The following is a 26,997-nucleotide window of genomic DNA, read 5'->3' on the forward strand; positions in this document are numbered from 1 at the left end:
TAAAGTAAACAGTACCGGGAGTTTTTTGTTAAAGTTTCTTTAAAAAATCCAATGGGTATTTTACCTACATCATTTTTCCATTAACAATAAAATTCTAACAGCAGCATGACTTTGTTTTGCTTCAAGTTGATCATTTGCGGGCTTCAACCTTCTTCTGTTCTTTGGCTGAAACAATTGGGAGTTGAACAATTACAGTGTTTGAAGATCCAGAACAAGAGAAATCGACACGAAAAAAAAAGAAAATGTAGGAGTTCGCAAGCCCTTTACTGATTGAGAGGGCACACTCTTAACCTTGAGTACTTATTGTTAAAGATAGTGAAGGACCAGCTATTAATCATGTACACAATACATTAGAATAATACTCTCAGATACTTAGCTTAACTGTTAAGTTTTGGCTTGTTAGAATTAGTTGTGTAAAATGCTTAGTCAGCATTATTATGTATTTTATGTGTATATATATACACTGTGTACTTTGTAACTGATGTAATGAGAAAACCATTTTACAACAAATCCAATCTCTCTCTAGATATTCTCTCTCTCTAATTTCTCTCTAGAATCTTGAGTTTCTCCAGATCCCTAATCTTCAACATGGTATCAATCGCCTTCGTCTCACGACTTCGATCCTTGCTTCCGTGAATTTTCTCGCCTTTTCTTACCTCCCAAACAGATCTTACCTTTTTCTTTTCTGTATCTTGTCTACTATTTCCATGGCGACCACCACGAATCCTTCTGATTCTCCTTCTCCTGCAACTTCTTCTGCCCCGGCTCCCTCTCTCCTCACTCCGATTGCATCTATTACTGTTCAGAATGTTGCTGGCATGGTTCCAACTAAGCTCAATCGTCAGAATTACATTACCTGGCGCAGTCTGTTTCTTCCTGTTCTGAAACGCTTCAAGCTTCTAGGGCTCATCAATGGCGAAGATCCTTGTCCACTGGAATTTGTTCGTAACTCCTCTGGTTCTCGGATTCTCAACCCCGATTATTAAGCTTGGTGTGAACGAGATCAGATTTTGACAATCTGGATCAATTCTACACTTGCTGAGGATCTTCTTCCACTGACGATTGGGATGGAAGATTCGCGGTCTCTTTGGCAGTCTCTTGAGCGTCGATTTGCTGGTGCTTCGCGCACTCATGTCCACAGTCTTCGCTCCAAGATTCAGAATATTCAGAAAGGTGATTCTTCATTGACCGACTATCTCAACTCCATCAAAGAAATCTCTGACAAACTGGCCGCGGCTGGTGAGCCGATATCTGAGAAGGATCTTGTTGCGTATATTCTTTCTGGTTTGCCGGATGAGTATGAATCGTTTATTGATTCAATTGAGACGCGATCTGAAGATGTCAATGCTGATGAACTTCACGGCCTTCTTCTCAGTAAAGAAATTTCTCTTCAAAAACGCAAGACTCGATCATCTTCCTCCTCCGCTCCTTTTCATGCCTATACAGCACAGCCACATCCATCTGTCTCTAATTCCTTTCGCGGAAATTCTCGAGGAAAGTCTCAGTATCGCAATCGATCTAATCAGAATCGTCATTGTGGGGCTAATCAAAATGGTAGTTTTGGACCTAATCCGAATCGTTATTTTGGAGCTAATCGGAATGGTAATTTTGGCGCTCATAGCAATTCTGGTGGTGTCCTTGGTCCTGCTCCAAATCAGAATCGATCATCCTCATTTTTCTCTGGACGTCCTAATCCATGTCAACTATGTCATCAACATGGTCATCTTGCTATTTCTTGTGGTCAACTTTCACAATTTACGTCTCAGCACTCTCAGGCCTTCACCAACACTCCTGTTGGCATGTCTGCTATGACTGGTTCCTCTTCCCCAAGCTATTGGCTCACTGATAGTGGTGCTTCACATCATGTCACTCCTGATCCAGCATCTCTCAACTCAGCAATTCCGTACACTGGTACTGAACAACTGTTCGTCGGTGATGGTAAAGGTCTCTACATTTCTCACACTGGATCTGCACTTCTTCGAACTGCCAATGCTGCGTTTAAACTGAATAATGTTCTTTTAGTTCCTAAAGCTTCTCATAATTTGCTCTCAGTCTATCGTTTTGTTCATGACAATTGGTGTTCTCTGACATTTGATCCTTTTGGATTCTATGTCAAGGATCTAAGAACTGGGAGGACGCTTTTCCAGGGCCCCAGTGAAGGAGGTCTTTATCCCTTCTATTGGAATGCATCTAATGGCGTATCTGGCATTGCTATTTCACCTCATGCCCTCATGATAGCTAAAGCAGACATCCATATATGGCACAGAAGGCTTGGACATCCTTCTTCTATAGTGTTAAATAAGGTTGTCAAGCACAGTAATCTCCCTATTGTTGGTTCAGTACATAAACAATCCTTTTGTTCTGATTGTCAATTGGGGAAGGCCTCTAGACTCCCATTTTCTGTTTTGCCTTGTACATCCACTAGGCCATTTCATATCATTCATGCTGATGTATGGGGTCCTTCCCCCACTCCTTCATGTACTGGATATATATACTATCTCATTCTTGTTGATGATTTCACCAAATATAGTTGGTTATATCCGTTGTACTTCAAATCTGATGTGTGTTCTGTTCTTCAAACTTTTGTATTAAAAATTCAGAATTGGTTTGATTGCAAGATTCAGTGCCTGAGATCTGATTCAGGGGGTGAGTTTCTCAGCTCTATTTTACAAGGTTTTCTTAATGCTCACGGTATAGTCCATCAATTGAGCTGTCCTCACACTCCCGAGCAGAATGGGTGCGCTGAGCGGAAACATCGACATGTTGTGGAAATGGGAAGGACTTTGTTATCTCACAGTGGTTTGCCCTCTAAGTTTTGGGTTGAAGCATTTCAAACCGCAGTGTATCTCATCAATAGACTGCCATCTCAGTTTTCCTCTTGCCCCTGGGAATTAATGTTCAAAGCACCGCCTAAATATCATGTTCTGAAGACTTTCGGTTGTGCCTGTTATCCTTGGTTACAACCCTATAGTTCTCATAAACTGGACACAAAGAGTAAACTCTGTGTATTTTTGGGGTATAGTATGCATCACAGTGGGTACAGATGTTTTGATCCGGTTACTAACAAGTTATACATTTCACGACATGTTGTCTTCGATGAAGCTTGCTTTCCTTTCAAGCAATGTACTTTTTCTCCTACTCTTTCCCTCATCTCAACTACTACACCTTCAGACTCTCCCATTTCCTTTACCATACCGGTCTCTTCTTCATCACATCTACCCCATGCCTCCCCCTTATCTCCTGCCACTGTCTTACCAACTTCATTTCCTACTTCACTCTCACCTACTACTGTGCCTTCTCCACTTTTAGCATCCCCTACTCACCCTACAGCTACTCCTCCTTTAGTTTATCTCCCTGTTAACAATCATCCCATGATTACACGGGCCAAGGTTGGCATACACAAACCTAAAGTGTTCACTGCCACCAAGCATTCTCTTCCTTCGACTGTTGACTCTCTCACAGTTATTCCTTCTACACCCACCACTTATCTCCAAGCTTCTAAAAACTCCCACTGGTTGGCAGCAATGAAGGATGAGTATCAAGCTTTACAGTCCACAGGTACTTGGGAACTAGTACCCCCTAATCCTCAATATAATTTGGTTGGCTGCAAATGGGTATTTAAACTTAAACACAAGGCTGATGGTTCTATAGAAAGGTACAAAGCTCGGCTTGTCGCCAAGGGATTTCATCAACAGGAAGGTCTTGATTTCTCCGAGACGTTTAGCCCAGTAGCTAAACCGACTACTATTCGCATTCTCCTGTCTATTGCAGTCACATATAATTGGTTTATTCATCAGTTAGATGTGAGTAATGCATTTCTCCATGGCTATCTCAAAGAGGATGTCTACATGGTGCAACCTCCTGGGTTTATTGATCAATCTCAACCTCATCACGTTTGTAAACTGAAGCGATCGCTTTATGGCCTCAAACAGGCGCCTAGGGCCTGGTATGAAGCCTTTTACAGTGCTATTCTTTCATTGGGTTTTATCTCTTCATCCTCTTATACTAGTCTTTTTATCAAGAGAGATTCTACTATCACCTTTATCCTAGTCTATGTGGATGATATAATCATCACTGGGAGCTCCCCCATGGTCTGTCAGTCCATCATTTCTCAACTCCAATCTTTGTTTCCTGTCAAAGATTTGGGTGATATTCATTACTTCCTTGGCATTGAAGTTCACAGATCCCCTACCGGTCTCTTTCTTAATCAATCCAAATATGCCTTGGATTTACTAAAGAAAACCGACATGCTTGGTGTCAAACCCTGCTCTACTCCAGTGAGTTCAGCCAAGTTAGACAGTTCTGGCTCTATTCTTCCAGATCCTACAACTTATAGGTCCACTGTTGGTGCACTTCAGTACTTGACTTGGACACGTCCTGATCTGGCTTTTGCAGTAAATCAGGTTTGTCAACATATGCATACTCCTAGAACTATCCATCTACAAGCGGTCAAGAGGATTTTACGGTATCTAAAGGGTACCATTGCCTCCGGCTTATGGTTCAAACCAGGAAAACAGTGCCTCACAGCTTGGTCTGATGCTGATTGGGCAGGTTGTCCGAGAAAGTTCTAATTCACAAAGATATCAAGGAGGTTTTAATGGTGGTTCTGGTTTTGCTGGGAATGGAGGTAGATCTTTTCAACAGAGATCTGGTTTTAATAATAACAGAAGGTTTAATGGAAATAACAACAGCAGCAATTCAAGATCTTATTCCAACTTTGGTAACAAATCTTATGGCTCTAATGGTTTGACTGATAACAACAAGGGATCTCAGAATTACTATAGTGGTTCAAACAACTTTTCTGGTGAAAATGGTTTCAAGCAAGGAAGTGGATGGACTGGTAACACAAACTACAAGTCTGCTGTGTCTTCAGAGTGTCAAATATGTTCTAGAAGAGGGCATACTGCACCAAATTGTTACTACAGGACTGATAATGGTCAAGCTAATCCTAGAGGGCCAATCTTTTGTCAAATCTGTGGCAAGAAAGGTCACACTGCACTCCAATGCTATCACAGGAACAACTACTCGTATCAAGGACCTCCTCCACCTCAAACCTTGAATCAATCACCTATGGGAATGTCTGCTCAGACTTCAACTACAATGCAAGAGGCTCAAAATGTCCATGGGTTTTCAAATGCAGATACATGGGTGGTGGACACAGGTGCAACTCATCACATGACAGCCAATCTTGATCACATCAATCATGTCACTCCTTATAATGGTGAAGCTAAAATCACTATAGGCAATGGAGCAGGTTTGAGTGTCAAGAATATTGGTGCATCTAAACTCATTACTGATACACATACATTTTTGTTGAATAATGTGTTGCATGTCCCACTAATTACAATGAATCTGTTATCAGTTAAGAAGCTATGTAGAGATAATGGATGCTGGTTTATTTGTGATGATTTGGTATTTTTTATACAGGACAAGGCAACTCGGGTGATTCTGTACCAAGGAAAGAGTGATGATGGAGAATTATTCAAGATACCAGTCTCAGTTTTCAGAAGTTCCTTTGCTGCAAAATTAGAGAATTGTGCTGCATTTCTTGGGAAAAAAGTAAGGATTTCAGTGTGGCATAGAAGGCTGGGACATCCATCTGAGGAAGTGTTGTCTACAATGTTAAAGCATGCAGGAATATTAGTGAATAATGATTCTTCTCAATCTCTTTGTTCAGCTTGTATTTCTGGAAAAATGTGTCAGTTACCATTTTCTGTAAAACAAGTTAGAACTACTTCTATGTTTGAAAAGATACACTCTGATGTTTGGGGTCCATCTGCTCATAAGTCCATAGAAGGGTATAGATATTATGTGAGTTTTATAGATGATTACTCAAGGTTTGTATGGATTTTTCCTATGATGAATAAATCAGATGTGTTCCAAATCTTTGTCAAATTTCATGCCTTTGTTCATACTCAGTTTCATAGTTCAATCAAATGCTTACAAACAGATGGTGGTGGAGAATATGTGAATAGAATGATGAAGAGTTTCTTAGATAAAAAAGGTGTTATACATCAGGTGTCATGTCCTTATACACCTCAACAGAATGGCATTGCTGAGAGGAAACATAGGCACTTGGTTGAAACAGCCTTAAGCTTAATGACAGATGCTTCCATTCCGGCTAGTTTTTGGTATCATGCTTGTTCATATGCTGCATTCTTAATCAACAGAATGTCATGTAAAAGTCTTGACAATAGATCACCTTATCAACTGCTTTTTGGTGAAAATCCTACAATTCACAATCTTAAAATATTTGGAACTGCAGTATATCCATATCTAAGACCTTACAATGCAAATAAGCTGCAGAATAGATCAAGTCAGTTTGTTTTTCTTGGTTTTGCAGTAGGATATAAAGGAGTGATTTGCTATGATATACATACTGGGAAATTTATAATCTCAAGGCATGTTATACATGATGAAGATACATATCCTTTCAAACGACAGTCTGTCAACAAGGACATTGATCATAGTCGTTCTCAACAGTCCACTCAAGGTCATGTAGTTATTCAGGTTCCTATTCCCAGTTCTAGACATCTTGATGTACATGATGGTGAATATAGAATACAAAAAGAAAACACAGTGTTATCAGATTCTCAAAGTACTGAAAGTCAGTCTGCAATTCCAAGTTTGTCTACATCACACAGATATAGTGATAGTACAGATCAGTCAAGGGAATCACATGACAATTCACAGCAAAACACAGTACCCAGTTCAACAGTTCCAAATTCTCCTCATCATCACTCTGGTACATCATCAATGTTGCCTGTCCAATCAGCTTCTCAACTTCAGGTAACTTTACCAATATCATCACAAATTGAAACAAATGTTCATACTGACAATTCTACTGGTGTGAATAATTCTTGTTCGATGCATCAAATGGTTACAAGATTGAAGAGTGGCACCATTCAAAGACGGAATTATAATGCTTTTATAGCATCATTTCCTGAGTTACAAACTCTGCAAATAACTACAGAAGATCAGTTTGTGGGAGGCTATAGTTTTTTGTCTACAATAGCTGATGTATCAGAACCAACTACATTTCGGAAAGCTGCTTCAATGCCTCAATGGCAACAAGCGATGCAAGATGAGTATTGTTTGTACCATACTTGACCAATCCCGAAACTACCGAGCACCGGCCAACGCTATACTGTCAAGGACCCAGAAGAGTTCCCCTCCGACCAGGAGGCCAATCACTACTCGACACGTGTCAAGATTAGAAGCCAATCAGAGCGCAGCACGTGTCAACATCAAGAACCAATCATAACATGACACATGTCAATGTGACAAAGCTACAAGTTTTTCTATAAATAGGGGTCATTCCCCCACAATATTGCCTAATGCCATTTTGTGTTAAATCATTCACAAGAACTCACTAAATTGAGAGCTTGATCCTTTGTACTTGTGTAAGCCCTTCACTACTAATAAGAACTCCTCTACTCCGTGGACGTAGCCAATCTGGGTGAACCACGTACATCCTGTGTTTGCTTCTCTGTCTCTATTCATTTACGTACTTATCCTCACTAGTGACTGAAGCAACCAAGCAACCAAGCGAAGGTCACAAAACCTGACACTTTCTGTTGTACCAAAGTCTTCGCTGATTTTGTGCATCAACATTTGGCGCCGTCTGTGGGAAACGACACTTATTCCTACTCTCTTCAGCTGTGTCAAGCTGGTTTCTATCATTCGTACACTTTCTTTTGATCAGGCATCCCTCTCCAACATGGGAAGCGAAGGAAGCCACAGCACACAGAATGACACCCCCCTTGCACATAGTGCGAAACAACGAAAGAAGGAAGGAAAACGAGTTCTTCTTCAAGCTAAAGTCGATGAGTTGGAAGCTCAGAACAACAAGATAGCAATGAGGAATGAGGTCCTCCAGGAGCAATATGAGAAGCTCTTCGAGACACTCCACAAAGCTAGGCAAGCTCAGACACGCGAGCTTGTTGCCCCCGTGGGAGAGCTTGTTGCCCCCGTGGAAGTCAACCATCAACTGGGTGCCCTCCAACATGGAGGGTCACATGCATTCGACATAGATATCCCTGATAGGGAACAGATTACCCCTCGACTTGATAATCAACATGAGGCTTCTCTTAACCCAGTTGCTTCGACCCGAACCATGAGAAGTGGAGGGAGACACCTCTTTGCTGAAGGGGCAGAAGGATCGAAAGCCGTCTTTCGCGATTGTCGGGATTTCCTGAAGCAACGTCGAGAGAATTCCATCCATATAAGCTCAAAGATCAATGACCCAAGGATTTCTGAGAGACTCGGTCCCCTGCCACGGCCCAAGCCGGCCACCAATTTGGGGAAGGGGCAACAAGTCCTAGAGAGACATGAGGGTACAGGGGACTCAGAGGTGTTCCGACAGACATACCCTGGAAGCCAGTACAGCGAGTCCAGGGAAAAATCACATGCCCTTGATCAAACCTTCCTAATTCCAATAGGAGATGGAGATTTACGAAAGAAAGCTCCAGTGACACATAACTCCGCTCAGGACCCCCTTGTCCTACAACTTCTTGAGGAAGTAAACAAGTTGAAGGCTGAACGTCAGGCTGAAATACCTGACTGGAACCAACCCAGGCCTGGCCCTCTTACAAGGAGGATCCTCAACACCCCCCTTCAAGCAAAGACAAAGCAAAAGCTTGGCTTGCAACTTTATACTGGAAAAGAGGACCCGATTGAGCACCTTAACCTCTTTGAGTCCACCATGGCATACCGGATGCACACCGACGAAGAGCGATGTCTTCTCTTCCCCTCCACCCTCTCTAGTGGAGCTCTAAATTGGTATTGTCGTCTTACACCTGAGACGGTAGACTCATTTGAGGAATTGAGGAAACTATTTGTTTCCCAACACATTTTCCAAACCGATCGCTTGCACTCTGCAGATGACCTGTACACTATCCGCCAGAAGCCAGACGAGTCATTACGTATGTATGCTGGCCGCTTCAGCCATGAATACTCCCGGTGTGCCGAGGCAGACGACAAGACTGCCCTCAAAGCCTTCACGGCAGGCCTACGTGATTGTTTCTTTAAATACATGATCAATGCCAATACTTGGAAGACTTACTCTGAGGTGATGGCGCAGGCTTATAACCATGCCTCCGCCGAGGCAAAGACATATCAGGAGAAACCCCCTACAACCATCCTTTATCAACAAGTGGGAGGTGGAAGCCAGACTCACCTAAATGAGAAGACCTCGACTTTCCAAACAGCAGTGGCACCTCCCCATGCCTTGCATAATGCTTCGCCGAATCAACAGACATATCAATTTCAAGGCAAGAGGAAGGATTTCCATCCTCACCACTCTCATTTCAGTAAAAAGAGTAAGGGACACTATCCCGATAACCAAGGGTATCGCCACAATAACGCTCGCCCCCAGGCAGTCAATGCAGTGGGTCAAACCCGCGTCAAGATACCCCCTACCCCAAGGTATGAGACATACACGCCCTTGAATGCCACATGCGCGGCCATTTACCCCAGCATAGCTCACCTGATACCAAAGCCAAAGCCGAGGCACCCAGATTACACGCCCCCGAATAACGCGGGCATGTTTTGTTGCTACCATGAGCATAACGGCCATGATAGCGAGAAATGTATCATCCTCCGTGATCGTATTGAAGCTTTGGCACAAGAAGGAAAAATTGATCAATTCCTCCTTCACCCTCAAAGGGATAACCGTAACCAACGCCAGGTGAATGTCATATATTCCATAAGCGGCGGCACACCCATATCTGAATCTTCCAATAGGGCCATGAAAAACAGTGAACGAATTCTGAGGCCTGGTCACCAAGTGTTTCACGTGGAAGACATCAGGGGAGGGAAGTATCAAAAGCCTAACTGGGATCCGATATGTTTCTACCCTGAGGAAGAAAGAGGCATCATCTACCCTCATAACGACCCATTGATCGTGGAGGCTCACATAGCCAACTTTGATGTTCGACGAATCCTCGTAGACACAGGGGCTTCGGTCAATATCATGTTTGCCGAAGCTTTCAGGGCACTCAGTGTAGCTGAACACTTGCTCGATCGCTCGATTTCTCCTCTGATAAGCTTCTCCGGTGATATCGTGCAACCCTTAGGGAGCATACATTTACCCTTTACTATTGGTACAGGCCCTTACACGGCTACCATTACCACTAACTTCCTAGTGGTTGACTGCCCAACGGCATACAATGTCATCTTTGGGCGCACAGGCATCAATGATCTCAAGGCTATGGTATCCACGCATATGCTGTTGATGAAATTTCCAACCCCCCATGGCAACGGCTACATCAGAGGAGATCAGCTTAGTGCACGATCATGTTACAACACTTCAGTTAAGCAACAACACTTGCCCGGACCCAAGGAAACCCTGTCTGTACATGACCAAGTCACAAAGACCAGCCTAGATGAAGCGAACTTGGATCTTCCTGATAGCAACAATCAACCCGATGATCCTCGAGATGACTCTTTCACCCAGCAAGCCCAACCTGCTGAAGAGTTGGAGAAGGTACCTATCTCAAGAGATTATCCAGATCGCATGGTGAAGATTGGCACCACATTGTCACCACCCCTTCGGTTAGCATTGATATCTTTTTTGAAAGAGAACACTGAAGTCTTCGCCTGGTCATACGAGGACATGCCAGGCATCTCTCCCGATGTCATCTGTCATCGTTTGAGTATTGACCCCAAGATCAAGCCGGTGAGACAGAAGCGAAGATCTTATGACGCTGAACGATACGAGGCAATGAAAGCAGAAGTTGAAAAACTCAAAGGCATAGGCTTTGTCCGCGAAGTCAATTACCCGACATGGGTAGCAAATGTGGTCCTTGTTAAGAAAAATCCGACCAAAGAAAGTCTTTTGCTTCAAAAGGTCTTGTGGAGAATGTGTGTTGACTACACCGACCTAAACAAAGGGTGTCCGAAAGATAGTTTCCCTCTTCCTCTTATTGACAGACTTATAGACTCTACGGCCGGGTGTGAACTCCTGAGCTTCATGGATGCTTACTCAGGATACAACCAAATCCTCATGAACCCTTCGGATCAAGAACACACAGTCTTCACTACCGACAGAGGACTATACTGCTACAAAGTCATGCCTTTCGGCCTAAAGAATGCAGGAGCGACTTATCAGAGACTAGTCAACTCAATGTTCGCCGAGCAGATTGGGAAGAGCATGGAAGTTTACGTTGATGATATGTTGGTCAAGAGCAAACATGCTGACCAACACATCACCAACCTATATGAAACTTTCACTATTTTGAAGAGGTATCGAATGAGGTTAAACCCCAACAAATGTGCCTTCGGCGTAGGCTCTGGCAAATTCTTAGGTTTCATGATTAGCCAACGAGGCATTGAAGCTAATCCCGAGAAGATCAAAGCAATCCTCGACATGAAGGAACCGGTAACTTCAAAGGACATCCAGAGCCTTACCGGCAAGGTGGCAGCCTTAACCAGGTTCATTTCTAAGGCCACAGACAAATGTGCTCCCTTTTTTAAAGCACTTAAGGGAAGTAGGAAGTACATTACATGGACTGATGAATGTGCCGAGGCATTCAAAAACCTCAAGGAGTACATGAGTAAAGCCCCTCTACTCTCCAAGCCCGAGGTAGGAGACATTCTCATTATCTACCTATCGGTATCAGCTTCAGCCGTAAGTTCCGTTCTCATTCGAAAGGATGGGAATATTGAGCGACCTGTCTACTACGCTAGCAAAGCCTTACAAGATGCGGAGACACGGTACTCTAACATTGAGAAATTGGCTCTGGCATTGGTCATGTCTGCTCGAAAACTCCGCCCTTACTTCCAAGCGCACTCCATCATCGTGCTTACCAATTATCCTCTTCGACAGATACTCCAAAGTCCTGACACTTCAGGGCGAATGATCAAATGGGCAATAGCGTTGGGTGAGTTTGACATCTCCTACCAACCAAAGCCAGCTGAGAAGGGCCAAGCAGTGGCAGACTTCATTGCCGACTTCACATATCCGGTTGACATTGCTTCTACACCTGAAGCAGTGGCTTCATTACCCCCGGAAGCTCAGAAGGTAGAATCAACGACCTCAGCATGGAGTCTGTATGTTGATGGCTCATCCAACCAACAGGGCTGTGGAGCGGGACTAGTCTTGACTACGCCCGACAAAGTAGCAATGGAGTATGCTCTTCGTTTCAAATTCAAGGCATCAAACAATGAGGCCGAGTATGAAGCCCTTCTAGCAGGATTACGTTTGGCCAAACACCTCGGGGTTAAACAAATTGATATTTTCAGTGACTCCCAATTAGTGGTCAACCAGGTTACCAACAACTTTGATGCTAAGGACAGCTCCATGGCAGCATATCTTGCGCAAACACAACTTTTGCTCAAGCACTTCCACTACCAGATCACCCAAGTTCCTCGAGCGGCAAACAGTCATGCAGACGCCCTGGCTCGCCTCGCCTCAGCTGTGGAAGACAAGATTGGAAGAAAAATTCATGTCGAACTGTTGGCAACACCAAGCACCATGGCCGCAGAAGTATGCAACTTACAACGGGGGGATAGTTGGATCACCCCGATCTATAATTTCCTTGCTCATGGCACCCTCCCAAATGATAAAGTCCAGGCTAAGCAAATTCGATACAAGTCTACCCGCTACCTGATCATCAATGATCAACTCTATAAGCGAGGTTTTAGCCTGCCATACTTAAGGTGTCTTACGCCTGCCGAGGCGGAAATCGTCCTTCGGGAAATACATGAGGGAGTCTGTGGAGATCATGCTGGATCTCGGTCCCTAGCACACAAGACTTTTCGCCAAGGATATTACTGGCCAACACTCCACCAGGATGCCATCAAAGTATCCCGCTCATGTGACAAATGTCAACGATATGCGGCTATTCCTCATTCCCCTCCAGAGCCTCTTACTCCTATGATCAGCCCTTGGCCCTTCGCCCAGTGGGGACTTGATTTGATCGGCCCAATGCCGGCAGGGAAGGGCAAAGTCTGTTACGCAGTCGTTGCAGTGGACTACTTCACAAAGTGGGCCGAAGTAGAACCCTTGGCAACCATTACTGAGGCAAAGATAGAAGACTTCGTGTGGAAGAACATCCTTTGTAGATTCGGCATTCCCAATGCGATAGTCACTGACAATGGGCGACAGTTCGACAACAAGAAGTTCAGGTTGTTCTGCTCTAAGTTCAACATCAACTTATGCTTTGCCTCTCCAGCTCATCCCCAGTCTAATGGACAAGTTGAGGCCATCAACAAAATAATCAAGCGCACTTTGAAAACCAGCTTGGACAAAGCTAAAGGCTGTTGGCCAGAATTTGTACCCCAAGTTCTTTGGTCATATCGCACTTCATATCGGACTTCAACAGGAGAAACTCCATTCTCACTTGCCTTTGGCACAGAGGCGGTTGTCCCTGTTGAGCTCGAGCAAGCAACATTCCGAGTCCAGAACTACATTCAAAGTGAAAATGACAAACAACTCACCCTCAACTTGGATTTAGTCGAGGAACACAGAAACCAAGCTCACTTGAGGAATGTCGCCTACAAGCAGCGCATCTCCAACTATTATGACTCTAGGGTCAAGCCTCGTTCTTTCAAAATAGGAGACTGGGTCTTAAAGAAAAGATTACTCTGCGACAGAGTCCCGAGTGAAGGCACACTTAGTCCAAACTGGGATGGACCGTATGAAGTCATTGGCATCAGTCGCCCTGGCTCTTACACACTTAGAAGCTCCGATGGCAAGACCCTTGGCCATCCATGGAACGCTGATCACTTGAAGTACTACTACAAATAGACTCACGATGTACAAGTGTTGAGCTATAGCCGTTTGGCATCCTATGTAATGAAGGCCATTTGGCAATGAATTCAATAAAGAGGTAATTTAGCCAACTCAGCCCTCACTCTTTTACATTCATAGCAAGCGATGCCGGAACCCTTCTCAATCAGAAAGCAATCCGTCTTCCACAGTCACTACAAAACAAGCAAATGAAGACCGTGTCAAGCGCCAAAAAAAAAAAAAAAAAAAAAAAAACAGCTTCATCCAAAAAGCTTCACCCGAAAAGCTTCACCTCCAAAGCTTCACCTAAAAAGCTTCACCCGAAAAGCTTCACCTCCAAAGCTTCACCCACAAAGCTTCACCTAAAAAGCTTCACCCACAAAGCTTCACCTAAAAAATCTTCACCTAGAAAGCTCCCTCTACATACTTTCACCATCAAAGCTTCACCCACAAAGCTTCACCCACAAAGCTTCACCTAAAAAGCTTCACCCAAAAAGCTTCACCATCAAAGCTTCACCTAAAAAGCTTCACCCAAAAAGCTTCACCTAAAAAGCTTCACCCAAAAAGCTTCACCATCAAAGCTTCACCTAAAAAGCTTCACCCAAAAAGCTTCACCCGAAAAGCTTCACCTAAAAAGCTTCACCCAAAAAGCTTCACCCGAAAAGCTTCACCTAAAAAGCTTCACCCACAAAGCTTCACCTAAAAAGCTTCACCCAACAAGCTTCACCCGAAAAGCTTCACCTCCAAAGCTTCACCCACAAAGCTTCAACACCAAAGCTTCACCTACAAAGCTTCAACACAAAACCTTGCTCCAAATAAACAAATTTTGTTCACAAAACCCAAGATGCCCTTGAACTTGTACAAAAACACTTGGGTAAACATAAACATTTTTTGTTTTACACCCACAAGGGCCCAAAATTTTCCTTCTTATTTATTCACTTATATATGTTCTCAAACATATTATAATAGATCCAACAACAAGCCAAAGTCCCAAATTTCATAATGGACAAAAGTACAAGCAATTCATCAATAATGAAGGTGCTACAAAAATTGGAATCTGCCCCAAAATAGAAATCCAACCCAGGAGACTTTTTCTCTCTCTCCCTCTTCCGCCTCCTTTCATCTATCAAATTTCTGCAACCTCTGCTCTTCTCCAATGGAGCTGAATTTTGGACACCCTATAGTTCTTGAGCATATGAACAACTTTCAAGAAGGAACCATTTCTGTTTGAGCGACGGAAATTAAAGTGTTGAAGCTCCAAACATGATAGTCGGCTTCTTGCAGATTTCGAAGCTGTTGTGATGTTTCGAAGATCTGGAAATATTTAACCGTTAGTTCATCCTGAATTTTTGATATGTTATGAAAGAGTCGATGAGGAACAACTTCAATGAAGAAAGCATACCGATCTGAACAAGAGAAAATGGAGTTTCGAAGCTCACAACAAATCTGACGGGTTGACAGACAAATAATAACCAGTCATTCATCATACCTGAATTTCTTGAGTTATACAGCTCCGAGGGATCTCAAATTTGGATATGTTGTAGTTCACAAGCTGAGGAACAACTTCAATGAAGAAAGCATACCGATCTGAACAAGAGAAAATGGAGTTTCGAAGCTCACAACAAATCTGACGGGTTGACAGACAAATAATAACCAGTCATTCATCATACCTGAATTTCTTGAGTTATACAGCTCCGAGGGATCTCAAATTTGGATATGTTGTAGTTCACAAGCTGAGGAACAACTTCAATGAAGAAAGCATACCGATCTGAACAAGAGAAAATGGAGTTTCGAAGCTCACAACAAATCTGACGGGTTGACAGAAAAATAATAACCAGTCATTCATCATACCTGAGTTTCTTGAGTTATACAGCTCCGAGGGATCTCAAATTTGGATATGTTGTAGTTCACAAGCTGAGGAACAACTTCAATGAAGAAAGCATACCGATCTGAACAAGAGAAAATGGAGTTTCGAAGCTCACAACAAATCTGACGGGTTGACAGAAAAATAATAACAAGTCATTCATCATACCTGAGTTTCTTGAGTTATACAGCTCCGAGGGATCTCAAATTTGGATATGTTGTAGTTCACAAGCTGAGGAACAACTTCAATGAAGAAAGCATGCTGATCTGAGCAATAGAAAATAGAGTTTCAAAGCTCACAACAAATCTGACGGGTTGACAGACAAATGATAAACAGTCACTCATCATACCTGGATTTCTGGAGTTGTACTGCTCCGATGGCTCTCCAATTTGGATATGTTGTAGTTAAGGAATTAACGAACAACTTTCATGAAGACAACTTTGTGATTCGACCTACAGATGATGGTGTTATGTTGAAAAACAATTCCGGTTGTTAGGGGAAATGAAAAACAATTCCACCAAAGAAACATCATTATGATGTTTCATCATTATGGTGTTTTCATCATTATGATGCTTTCATCATTGTGATGCTTCCATCATTGTGATGCTTCCATTATGATGTTAATGCACCAACGGTTACACCTTCTGCAATTCCACTTATTCGGGCCTAGCAACCTTCATAAACAAAATCTATGAAGAAAAAGTCCGGGGCTACCACTTAGAAAACAAAAGAATGAAGTTTTGGTACTTACGACATGGACTATTAGCAAGACACCTCATTCGTCAACTCCCTCGACTAGAGACTTGGGGGACTCCCACCATATGCTACTACGCCTTGGTACTCAAAAGTTCGTGACTACTCAGTGACTTGGATTTTTCAAGTCTCCAACCGAGAAGTTTTCCTCACTCGGGAAATTAAGGGAACACTACCTCAAACTACATGCTTCACTCACAAAGCTTCAACAATACAGGTTTCAACAAAAGCAAAAATTCAAAGAACTTTATGAAGAAGGCTTTGGTGTATTTAACACAATATGTTGAAATGAAGCAAAGCTTATTTATTAATATTTTCGATAAGCCACAAATATGTACATATACATGAGTCAAAATAAACAAACAAAAGGGAGCCTTCACAAAGGTTGCTTAGGGGAAGTCTCAGCAGTCGGTAGAGCCCCAGAAAGAGAAAGCACCGGAGGGTGGTTATTCGGAGCCTCAGTACTTGACAAAACCCCAGAAGGAGGAGGCATTGGAGGTTCATCATTTGAAGCTTCATTACCAGGTACAGCCCCAGAGGACGAAGGCAATAAATGCCTTTGGAACAAACCCACAAACCGCTGATGATCAAGTAAAACCTTACCATCAGATTCCTTCATCTGGTCAAGCTTCCTCTTCATGTTTGTAGCATAGTCATGGGCGAGCCGGTGCAACTGCTTATTCTCATGCTTGAGCCCTCTAATCTCCTGTTTGAGACTCATCACTTCAGCAGCCAATGATTCAACTTGGCGGGTTCTAGCAAATAGGCGTTGGGCCATATTAGACACAGAACCTGCACACTGAACACTAAGAGCCAGAGAGTCCTTAACAGCCAACTCATCAGACCGTTTGGAAAGTAGTCTGTTATCTTTGGGAGTGAGAAGGTTCCTGGCCACCACTGCAGCGGTCATATCATTCTTCATCACAGAATCCCCAACGGTAAGAGGACCAGTAGGGGATATGAAGGATGGGCGCCATATGTTGTCTGGAGAAGGCATGGCTGTCTCTTCTCCAAGGTTCAAGTCAAAACGACGGTCGGAGGGTCCAGACATTTTCAAATGTGTTGAAGAAGGAAGAGGTCAGACAAATCAAGATCTTAGAAGTGCAAGAAATGAGCTTCTACTGGTAGAGATTCAAGTGTGCTGTGGAACTTAATGCCAGCCTCTATAAAACTCTGCACTCGACGGAGCTTCAGAAATCGAAGAGGCGTTTGCTTTCTCAAAAGCTGGACTGCTCAGAGACCACGAGGGCCGATCTCAGAAATCGAAGAGGCGTTTGCTTTCTCAAAAGCTGGACTGCTCAGAGACCACGAGGGCCGATCTCAGAAATCGAAGAGGCGTTTGCTTTCTCAAAAGCTGGGCTGCTCAGAGACCACGAGGGCCGATCTCAGAAATCGAAGAAGCACCTGCTTTTTCAGCCTCGTCAGCACCTGTCACATGCACAATCAGCTTTGCGGAAATTACGGGCACTCTGTCGAAGATTTATGGTGAAGTAGAAAGCACGTGAATCTTACTGATCAATCACCGCTCTCCATATGCACCATCAACTCCTCGGGTACCACATATAACTTTGTCAAAGATCTCTGACAAAGTTTAAGCACGAGAATTTCGAAGTGCCAGCTACCCTACTATTACCCATAAGGGTAAAGGAACAGCACCACTGCTTGACAACTGGAAAGTCCCTATGTGTGTCGACCTCCGTGTTTTGTGGCAAGACAGGTTGGCAAGAACGACCAACCTTTACTCACATTCGAGAAAAGACTCCCAACATAATTACTTTCTCAAAAACCGGAGTAGCACCGCTTTCCGAATCTCGAGAGTCAGATCCTCGACGGGATTGCTTGTTCGAAAACCGAAGAGGCACAACTCTCAGAACTTCGAGAGCCAGATTTCCTTAGATAAAGCTTGTCTGTAATCTCCACACGTAATATCAGCTTTCCAGATACCACATACCACTTTTTCAAAGTGCTCTGACAAAATTAAAACACGTGAAGCTGGCAGCTCCCACTACATTGCTGTGACCAAGAAGGGTAAAGGAATAGCATTACTACTTGTTATTGGGAAATCCCTATATACATTGACCTCCCTCCTCAACGGACAGGCAAACCTGCAAAAATGCTCAACCCTTTCTCACATTCGAAAAGGCACCCTCAACATAACCTCTCGAAATACTCAGATTTATTTCCCCCCGATAATACCTCAGCAAATAAGCCACACCAAGAACAAGAGTATCTCATATCATCAGGGTCGAAAGCAAGAGTATCCCATATCATGCTTTCTCCCTGTCTTTGTCTTTGTCCTTGTCCACACCTGCAGGACAAGGAGAAAGAGAGCAGTCAGTCGGAACCTGAAATCAAACCTCCAATTTGGAACTGACTGCCTGGAGCCTTTTGCCTGGTTGCTTACTTAGCATTGCTCTCGAGTACTCATCCTCAACTGCTGTCAAGGTCACGAATTCCACCGGCAAATACCTCATGACAGTTGATCAGATATTGGCTCTTTACACTGAAGCTGCCAAGCGTGGATGAGTCACTATGAAGGAATGTTCTGAAGGACCATTTAAATGCAAAGGTTGCACACCACTTCTGCCATGCAAAAGATTGAAGCAGAAGGTTCAACGGTGAGCTGAAACAGATCACTACAGCACGACACCTTTCCATACCACATTCATTATTCCGTCAACAGCAAAAGTATCCCATATCATCAAGGTCGAACGTACTCTAGATTTGATGGACTTGTTTTGACCCTCAAATTTTTGAGTCGGCCTTATACTCTGAAGGGCACCAGAAAACCCTCCAGCACAGTTCAAGAATAAGCCTGTGGAAAGTTACTTCTTCAAAAGCAAAAGTATCTCATATCATCTCTTATCCATTTGCTTCTCCTTATCCTGGCAGTTGAATGAGAGACAAGGAGAATGAGAACAATCAACCGGAAGCTGACGTCAAACCTCTGATCCTGGGTTGCTTACTTGGAAGTTTGACTGCTTACCTTGTCTGTCACCTCTTTCGGCAGATCTCCTAGCTCGGCGACTTGGGGGACTCCTACTATAGGGTTTGTATCACACTTGACTAAGCCCGAAACTACAACTAAGCTTCAAGTGAAATTGATACATTACCTTGTGCGTCAACATCAGCTAAGTACACCATTCCCGGATGGAGGAAAGGTACTTCCAGAGAAGGGCAGATGAAGATCAGACCACACTTCGGTACTTAGAAGTTTCGTGATTACTCAAGGGATTGGATCTTGCAAGTCCCCAACCGAGGAGTTTCCCTCACTCGGGAACTTAGGGGAGCACTGTTTGTACCATACTTGACCAATCCCGAAACTACCGAGCACCGGCCAACGCTATACTGTCAAGGACCCAGAAGAGTTCCCCTCCGACCAGGAGGCCAATCACTACTCGACACGTGTCAAGATTAGAAGCCAATCAGAGCGCAGCACGTGTCAACATCAAGAACCAATCATAACATGACACATGTCAATGTGACAAAGCTACAAGTTTTTCTATAAATAGGGGTCATTCCCCCACAATATTGCCTAATGCCATTTTGTGTTAAATCATTCACAAGAACTCACTAAATTGAGAGCTTGATCCTTTGTACTTGTGTAAGCCCTTCACTACTAATAAGAACTCCTCTACTCCGTGGACGTAGCCAATCTGGGTGAACCACGTACATCCTGTGTTTGCTTCTCTGTCTCTATTCATTTACGTACTTATCCTCACTAGTGACTGAAGCAACCAAGCAACCAAGCGAAGGTCACAAAACCTGACACTTTCTGTTGTACCAAAGTCTTCGCTGATTTTGTGCATCAACAAGTATGACTCTCTTAGGAGTCAAGGCACATGGATTTTGGTACCTCCTCCCAATGACATATCCATTGTTGGTAGCAAGTGGGTGTATAAAGTGAAGAAAAATTCAAATGGAAGTGTTTCAAGATACAAGGCCAGATTGGTGGCTCAAGGATATTCTTAAGAGCAAGGTGTGGATTACTTAGAGACTTTTAGTCCAGTAGTGAGACACACTACTGTGAGGATAGTATTAGCCTTAGCTGCAACCAATAATTGGAAGCTTAGGCAACTTGACATCAAAAATGCTTTTCTGCATGGTGACTTACAAGAAGACATTTATATGAAGCAACCACAGGGATTTGTTGATGCATCTCATCCTACGTATGTGTGTAAACTAATCAAGTCCCTGTACGGATTAAAGCAGGCCCCAAGAGCATGGAATTCGAAGTTCACTTCCTATCTGGCAGCAATGAATTTTCAGCCTTCTGCTTCTGATACAAGCCTATTCACTAAGAAAGATGGCAATGATATTGTCATTCTTCTCCTATATGTCGATGATATAATCCTTACAGGCTCAAATTCTCTTAACGTCCAGAAAGTGATTGATGAATTGTCTGAAGTATTTGAGCTCAAGGACATGGGACAATTGACATATTTTCTGGGATTGCATATTGCTTACAAGTCAAATGGGGACATTTTTGTGAATCAAGCCAAATATATAAAGGATTTGATTCATAAGGCAGGTATGGACTCATGTAAGCCTGCTAATACTCCCTGTAAACCACATGATCAAATGCTTATTTCAGATGGTCTTCTCATGACCGATCCCTCTCTTTATAGAAGTCTTGTTGGTTCATTACAATACCTGACCTTCACTAGGCCAGATATTGCATATGCTGTTAACACAGTATGTCAATTCATGAATTCCCCTACAGAAATGCACTATGGAGCAGTGAAACGCATACTAAGATACCTACAAGGGACTTTGACTTATGGAATACTATATTCTGCTGACACAGTGACAACATTAACTGCATTTTCAGATGCAGATTGGGCAGCAGATCTTAACACTCGCCGTTCAATCACAGGTTATGTGGTATATTTGGGCAATAATCCTGTGTCTTGGCAATCCAAGAAGCAAAGTTCAGTGTCAAGAAGCTCCACGGAAGCATAATATAAGGCCCTTGCTCACACTGCAGCTGATGTTGCTTGGGTGAGGGGAATATTGAAGGATTTGGAAGTATTTTTGCCATTGCCACCTACGATTTATTGTGATAATTTGTCCATCATTGCACTCAGTGCAAATCCAGTGTTTCATTCTCGAATTAAACATCTTGACACGGATTTTCACTTTATAAGGGAGAGAGTTCAACAAGGGGATTTGGAGGTTGTTTACATCCCAACAGAAGATCAAACAGCCGATGTACTTACAAAAGGCCTACATAGTCCAACATTTCTCAAGCATTGTTACAATCTTAGGCTTTGTGCCCAAGCCACGATTGAGGGGGAATGATAAGAGATCCAACGGCTAGAATGGCATGATAGATCAAGTCAGTTTTTCAATGGTTAGATAGCTGCCAACTCAAATAGAAAGTCAGTTAGTTAGTTAGTGAGATAGCTTCCTAGCTAAGATGAGATCCCGTGTATAAAGTCTGAAATACAACACAGTTTGTAATAATTCATTCTCTCTCTAAAAGATCAATACACAAAATATTTTTCATTCTTTCTCTCTCTCTTTTCGCATTCATTCTTCAGTTTGTTGTTCTTCATAGAACCATTCCTTAGTTCTGTTAAAATGGTATCAATCGCTCAGGACGATCTGTTTGGTGTTTTCCGCTGAAGCTGCATACTCTGAGGGCGTTGTTACAACTAAGATTTCGGGGTTCTTGCTGATGAATTCATTTTCATTTCTGGGTTGCTGGTATTCTCGATCTTTGATTCATTTTGGTGCTTGAAATTTGTTGCATATGATGTGTTTGATATATTGCCTCAGTGAAATGTACAAGTGATATGAAGGCCAATGCCAATTGTTTGAATCTGATAGTTGTTTGCTTAAGAAAGTTTGATGTTCGAAGTCTGATTGTTTGATAAAGATTGGAAGGTTGATACATTGAAAAGTTGAAAGATTGTAATTGTGTCACTTCATAGAAAGGCCGAAGCCATTAGTATACTATTTTGTTCTTTGATAATCAAGTTTCAGAAGTAGTTTTTTGTCTATTACTCCGTGTGTTACAATGGCTGCAAATTTTGTCAAGATTGAAGGGTTACTTGGACTGATTACTGTAAAGTTGCAAGAAGATAATTTTGTCAAATGGAGCTATCAATTCTCATATGTTTTAAAGGGTTATGATTTGTTTGATTTCTTCAATGGAGAGTCACAGTGTCCGCCAAAATATTGTATTACATCTGAAGGTGGGGTTACAAATGAGATCTCAATGGCCTACAAACAGTGGGTTCAAAAAGATTTGGCTTTGCTCAGTTTACTTGTTGCTACATTAAGTGATGAGGTTATGGATCATGTAATCGGATGCAAGACTGCTCAAGAAGCATGGGAAAATTTGCAGGAAAGATTTGCTTCTGTTTCTGTTGTGCGAATAAATCAGTTGAAAACTGAATTTCATACTGCACAGAAAGGGAATGATTCTGTTGACAAGTTTCTGTTAAGGCTGAAGGTGATCAAAGATCAACTAATTTCTGCAGGGGAGAGAATTACTGAGAATGATTTAATGATTGCTGTTTTGTCAGGTCTACCACCAGAGTTTGAAGTTATCAAGACTGTAATTCTTGCAAGAGATACTTTCATTTCTCTGAAAGATTTTCGAGCTCAGTTGATGGGTGTTGAAGCTGCACTTGAAACAAAGATGAATACTCTTGCTGGAACAATGTCAGCAATGTATATGAATGGTGAATCGTCAAATGCAAGAGGACCTCAAGGTAGTTTTCAGAATTTCGAGCAAGGAGAAAGTTCTAATTCACAAAGATATCAAGGAGGTTTTAATGGTGGTTCTGGTTTTGCTGGGAATGGAAGTAGATCTTTTCAACAGAGATCTGGTTTTAATAATAACAGAAGGTTTAATGGAAATAACAACAGCAGCAATTCAAGATCTTATTCCAACTTTGGTAACAAATCTTATGGCTCTAATGGTTTGACTGATAACAACAAGGGATCTCAGAATTACTATAGTGGTTCAAACAACTTTTCTGGTGAAAATGGTTTCAAGCAAGGAAGTGGATGGACTGGTAACACAAACTACAAGTCTGCTGTGTCTCCAGAGTGTTAAATATGTTCTAGAAGAGGGCATACTGCACCAAATTGTTACTACAGGACTGATAATGGTCAAGCTAATCCTAGAGGGCCAATCTTTTGTCAAATCTGTGGCAAGAAAGGTCACACTGCACTCCAATGCTATCACTCCCACTGGTTGGCAGCAATGAAGTAGATCTTAAACACAAGGTTGATGGTTCTATAGAAAGGTACAAAGCTCGGCTTGTCGCCAAGGGATTTCATCAACAGGAAGGTCTTGATTTCTCTGAGACGTTTAGCCCAGTAGCTAAACCGACTACTATTCGCATTCTCCTGTCTATTGCAGTCACATATAATTGGTTTATTCATCAGTTAGATGTGAGTAATGCATTTCTCCATGGCTATCTCAAAGAGGATGTCTACATGGTGCAACCTCCTGGGTTTATTGATCAATCTCAACCTCATCACGTTTGTAAACTGAAGCGATCGCTTTATGGCCTCAAACAGGCGCCCAGGGCCTGGTATGAAGCCTTTTACAGTGCTATTCTTTCATTGGGTTTTATCTCTTCATCCTCTTATACTAGTCTTTTTATCAAGAGAGATTCTACTATCACCTTTATCCTAGTCTATGTGGATGATATAATCATCACTGGGAGCTCCCCCATGGTCTGTCAGTCCATCATTTTTCAACTCCAATCTTTGTTTCCTGTCAAAGATTTGGGTGATATTCATTACTTCCTTGGCATTGAAGTTCACAGATCCCCTACCGGTCTCTTTCTTAATCAATCCAAATATGCCTTGGATTTACTAAAGAAAACCGACATGCTTGGTGTCAAACCCTGCTCTACTCCAGTGAGTTCAGCCAAGTTAGACAGTTCTGGCTCTATTCTTCCAGATCCTACAACTTATAGGTCCACTGTTGGTGCACTTCAGTACTTGACTTGGACACGTCCTGATCTGGCTTTTGCAGTAAATCAGGTTTGTCAACATATGCATACTCCTAGAACTATCCATCTACAAGCGGTCAAGAGGATTTTACGGTATCTAAAGGGTACCATTGCCTCCGGCTTATGGTTCAAACCAGGAAAACAGTGCCTCACAGCTTGGTCTGATGCTGATTGGGCAGGTTGTCCGGTAGACCGCCGATCTACTAGTGGCTACTGTGTTTTCTTAGGTCCCAATTTGATCTCTTGGAGTGCCAAGAAACAAACCACTGTGGCCCGCTCTTCTACTGAAGCAGAGTATCGGTCTTTAGCCAATACTGCTTCTGAGATTACCTGGGTGTGCAAGATCTTGCAGGATATTTCTTTTCCTCTTCTACAACCACCTGTGATTTGTTGTGATAATCTGAGTGCAATTGCTTTAGCCAAGAACCCAGTTTTTCATGCCCGAACCAAACATGTCGAGATTGATTATCATTACATCCGAGAGAAGGTTCTTCAAGGTCACATCAGTATTCATCATGTTGCTAGTCTTTTTCAGATTGCTGATATCTTTACCAAGTCCTTACATGCAGACAGATTTGCTACTCTCAGTCACAAGCTTTCAGTTTGTTCTCCTCCCTTCAGCTTGAGGGGGTGTGTTAAAGATAGTGAAGGACCAGCTATTAATCATGTACACAATACATTAGAATAATACTCTCAGATACTTAGCTTAACTGTTAAGTTTTGGCTTGTTAGAATTAGTTGTGTAAAATGCTTAGTCAGCATTATTATGTATTTTATGTGTATATATATACACTGTGTACTTTGTAACTGATGTAATGAGAAAACCATTTTACAACAAATCCAATCTCTCTCTAGATATTCTCTCTCTCTAATTTCTCTCTAGAATCTTGAGTTTCTCCAGATCCCTAATCTTCAACACTTATACTCTATTAAACTTTACTTATTTAAGCCAAGCAGCGCATGCAGCTTCTCCACAAAACTGTCAATGTAGGAGTTCTCAAGGCCTTTACTGGAAAGAAACTCCCTCAACTTTGCATGGTTTCTCCTCACTTCCTTCCCCACCTCGCTCTCCGCATCCATCACATCTCTCACAGCCTTCCAAACACCCTCCTTCGTAAAAACCCCATCTTCCTCTCCCTTCTCAACCTCCACTCCAACTCTCAGATCACGACCCATCACTCTTGCAATGGCTAGCTGATCCGCCACGTTCGGCAGCAGAACAAGCTGGCACTCGCTCACCAGCCCCTCCATCAACGACGATGAACCGCAATGCGTCACGAAGCACCCCACAGAAGGGTGCTTCAACATCAATGGCTGCTGCACCCAACCCCAACTCACAACCCCTCTTCCTTTTACCCTCCCTTCAAACCCTTCCGGCAACGCTGACTCGATCGCTTCAACTCCCATCGGCGGCTTCAGTGCAGCGAAGAAGGGTAAACCCGTGAGCTCAAAACCCAACAACAATTCTTGAAACTGATCAATTTTCAGAACGCATTCAGTTCCAAACGCACAATATATCACGCTTTTCGCTTCGAACCTTTCAAGCCATTTTGCCCACTTCTCGTCCAACTCTGTAGTCGGGGTCTCTGGCACCAACGGCCCTGCGAGAAGCACCGGTTTTCTCAATTGGGTTTCAAGATAATCGCAGTACTTCCCTTCCATCTCCCTACAAGTCCTGAAAGCCGCCGCGTCGCAGTCGTTCAAGGAGATCATTTGGCGCTCGATGAATTTCGTCCCGCTGCCGAACTCCTTCAGCAGGAATGGCGCCAGCATTCGAGCTTCGTGTGCTGGTAGCTTGATTGAAGATGGTGGAAAAGATGGCGGCGGGTTGACAAGATCGTAGATAAGATCATCTTCCGTCAACACCGATTTCTCCATTAGTACTTTTCTTTCTGGGCTTCTCACATAACCCACAAATGCAGGACTAATAATGATGTAGTTTATAGATTTAATGCCTGTACCTAGCTCACGTAATAGTTTTGGCAACCATGGCGTGAAGTCGAAGAAAACAAAATCAGGGTTTAGTTCACAGATTGCTTGCAGGATTGCTGGCTGTGTGAGGTCCATGGCGGCCATAATGAGAGAGTAGGAAGGGATAGGGACATCGTTTGTGGTTTCAGCGCCCGGCGGAAGGCCGTCGACGTGAGGGACGGTGATGGGGATGAAGGATATGAGATGAGGGTGGAGGTTTAAAGCTTGTAATTTTTGCTGGGTTTTGGTTGGTACGAAGAAGGAGATTCTGTGGCCTCTTTCAGCTAGCTTGTTGGAGAGGTGGAGGTAGGAGGTTAAGTGTCCCATGGCAAACCATGGATACATTGCAATGTGAAGGTATGGCAATGGCTGGTAACTACTCATACTTGCAGCAAAGGGAAACAAAGGCTACGGTTTGTGATAATACTTGAGATCGATTGTGGTTTTGATTTGTTTCCTAGGTCAATTTAAATGAAGAAGATGAAGAAGCACTGCAAGCACCGATTGACAGCTGCACACCACTTGCAGAAGAAGACGTAGTGCCAAAAGCTAAGCTTATAGCTAGTGGACCCCGTCTATGGGATGTGTCGGTTCAATTATTGGAGAGTGGACAGCATTCCGAAAATCATTCAATCATCGTATATCGTATTTTTGTCGGGTACTGTTTATATTTAATTTTAAATAAAAAAAATTATAAT

The 26,997-nt window shown here is 42.9% G+C and overlaps 2 protein-coding genes across 4 annotated transcripts in view; both read right to left on the reverse strand.

Moving 5' to 3' along the window:
* The window catches only part of LOC126585813 (cyanidin 3-O-galactoside 2''-O-xylosyltransferase FGGT1-like), a 58,781-nt gene that overhangs the window by 16,124 nt on the left and 15,660 nt on the right, over positions 1 to 26,997 (reverse strand). For 2 of the 3 annotated variants that reach the window (XM_050250360.1, XM_050250359.1), the window contains exon 2: positions 65 to 291. The gene's annotated coding sequence lies outside the window, so the exon portion shown is untranslated. The remainder of the gene's footprint in view (positions 1 to 64; positions 292 to 26,997) is intronic. The other variant, XM_050250361.1, reaches the window with a different exon arrangement.
* LOC126585814 (cyanidin 3-O-galactoside 2''-O-xylosyltransferase FGGT1-like) lies at positions 134 to 26,774 on the reverse strand. Its single transcript, XM_050250362.1, has 2 exons — positions 25,246 to 26,774; positions 134 to 298 (listed from the first exon to the last, which is right to left on the reverse strand). The coding sequence occupies exon 1, from the start codon at positions 26,681 to 26,683 to the stop codon at positions 25,265 to 25,267; it is 1,419 nt and encodes a 472-aa protein (XP_050106319.1). The 5' UTR covers positions 26,684 to 26,774; the 3' UTR covers positions 134 to 298; positions 25,246 to 25,264.

This window comes from Malus sylvestris, chromosome 10, assembly GCF_916048215.2.
Source record: "Malus sylvestris chromosome 10, drMalSylv7.2, whole genome shotgun sequence".
Taxonomy (NCBI): domain Eukaryota; kingdom Viridiplantae; phylum Streptophyta; class Magnoliopsida; order Rosales; family Rosaceae; genus Malus; species Malus sylvestris.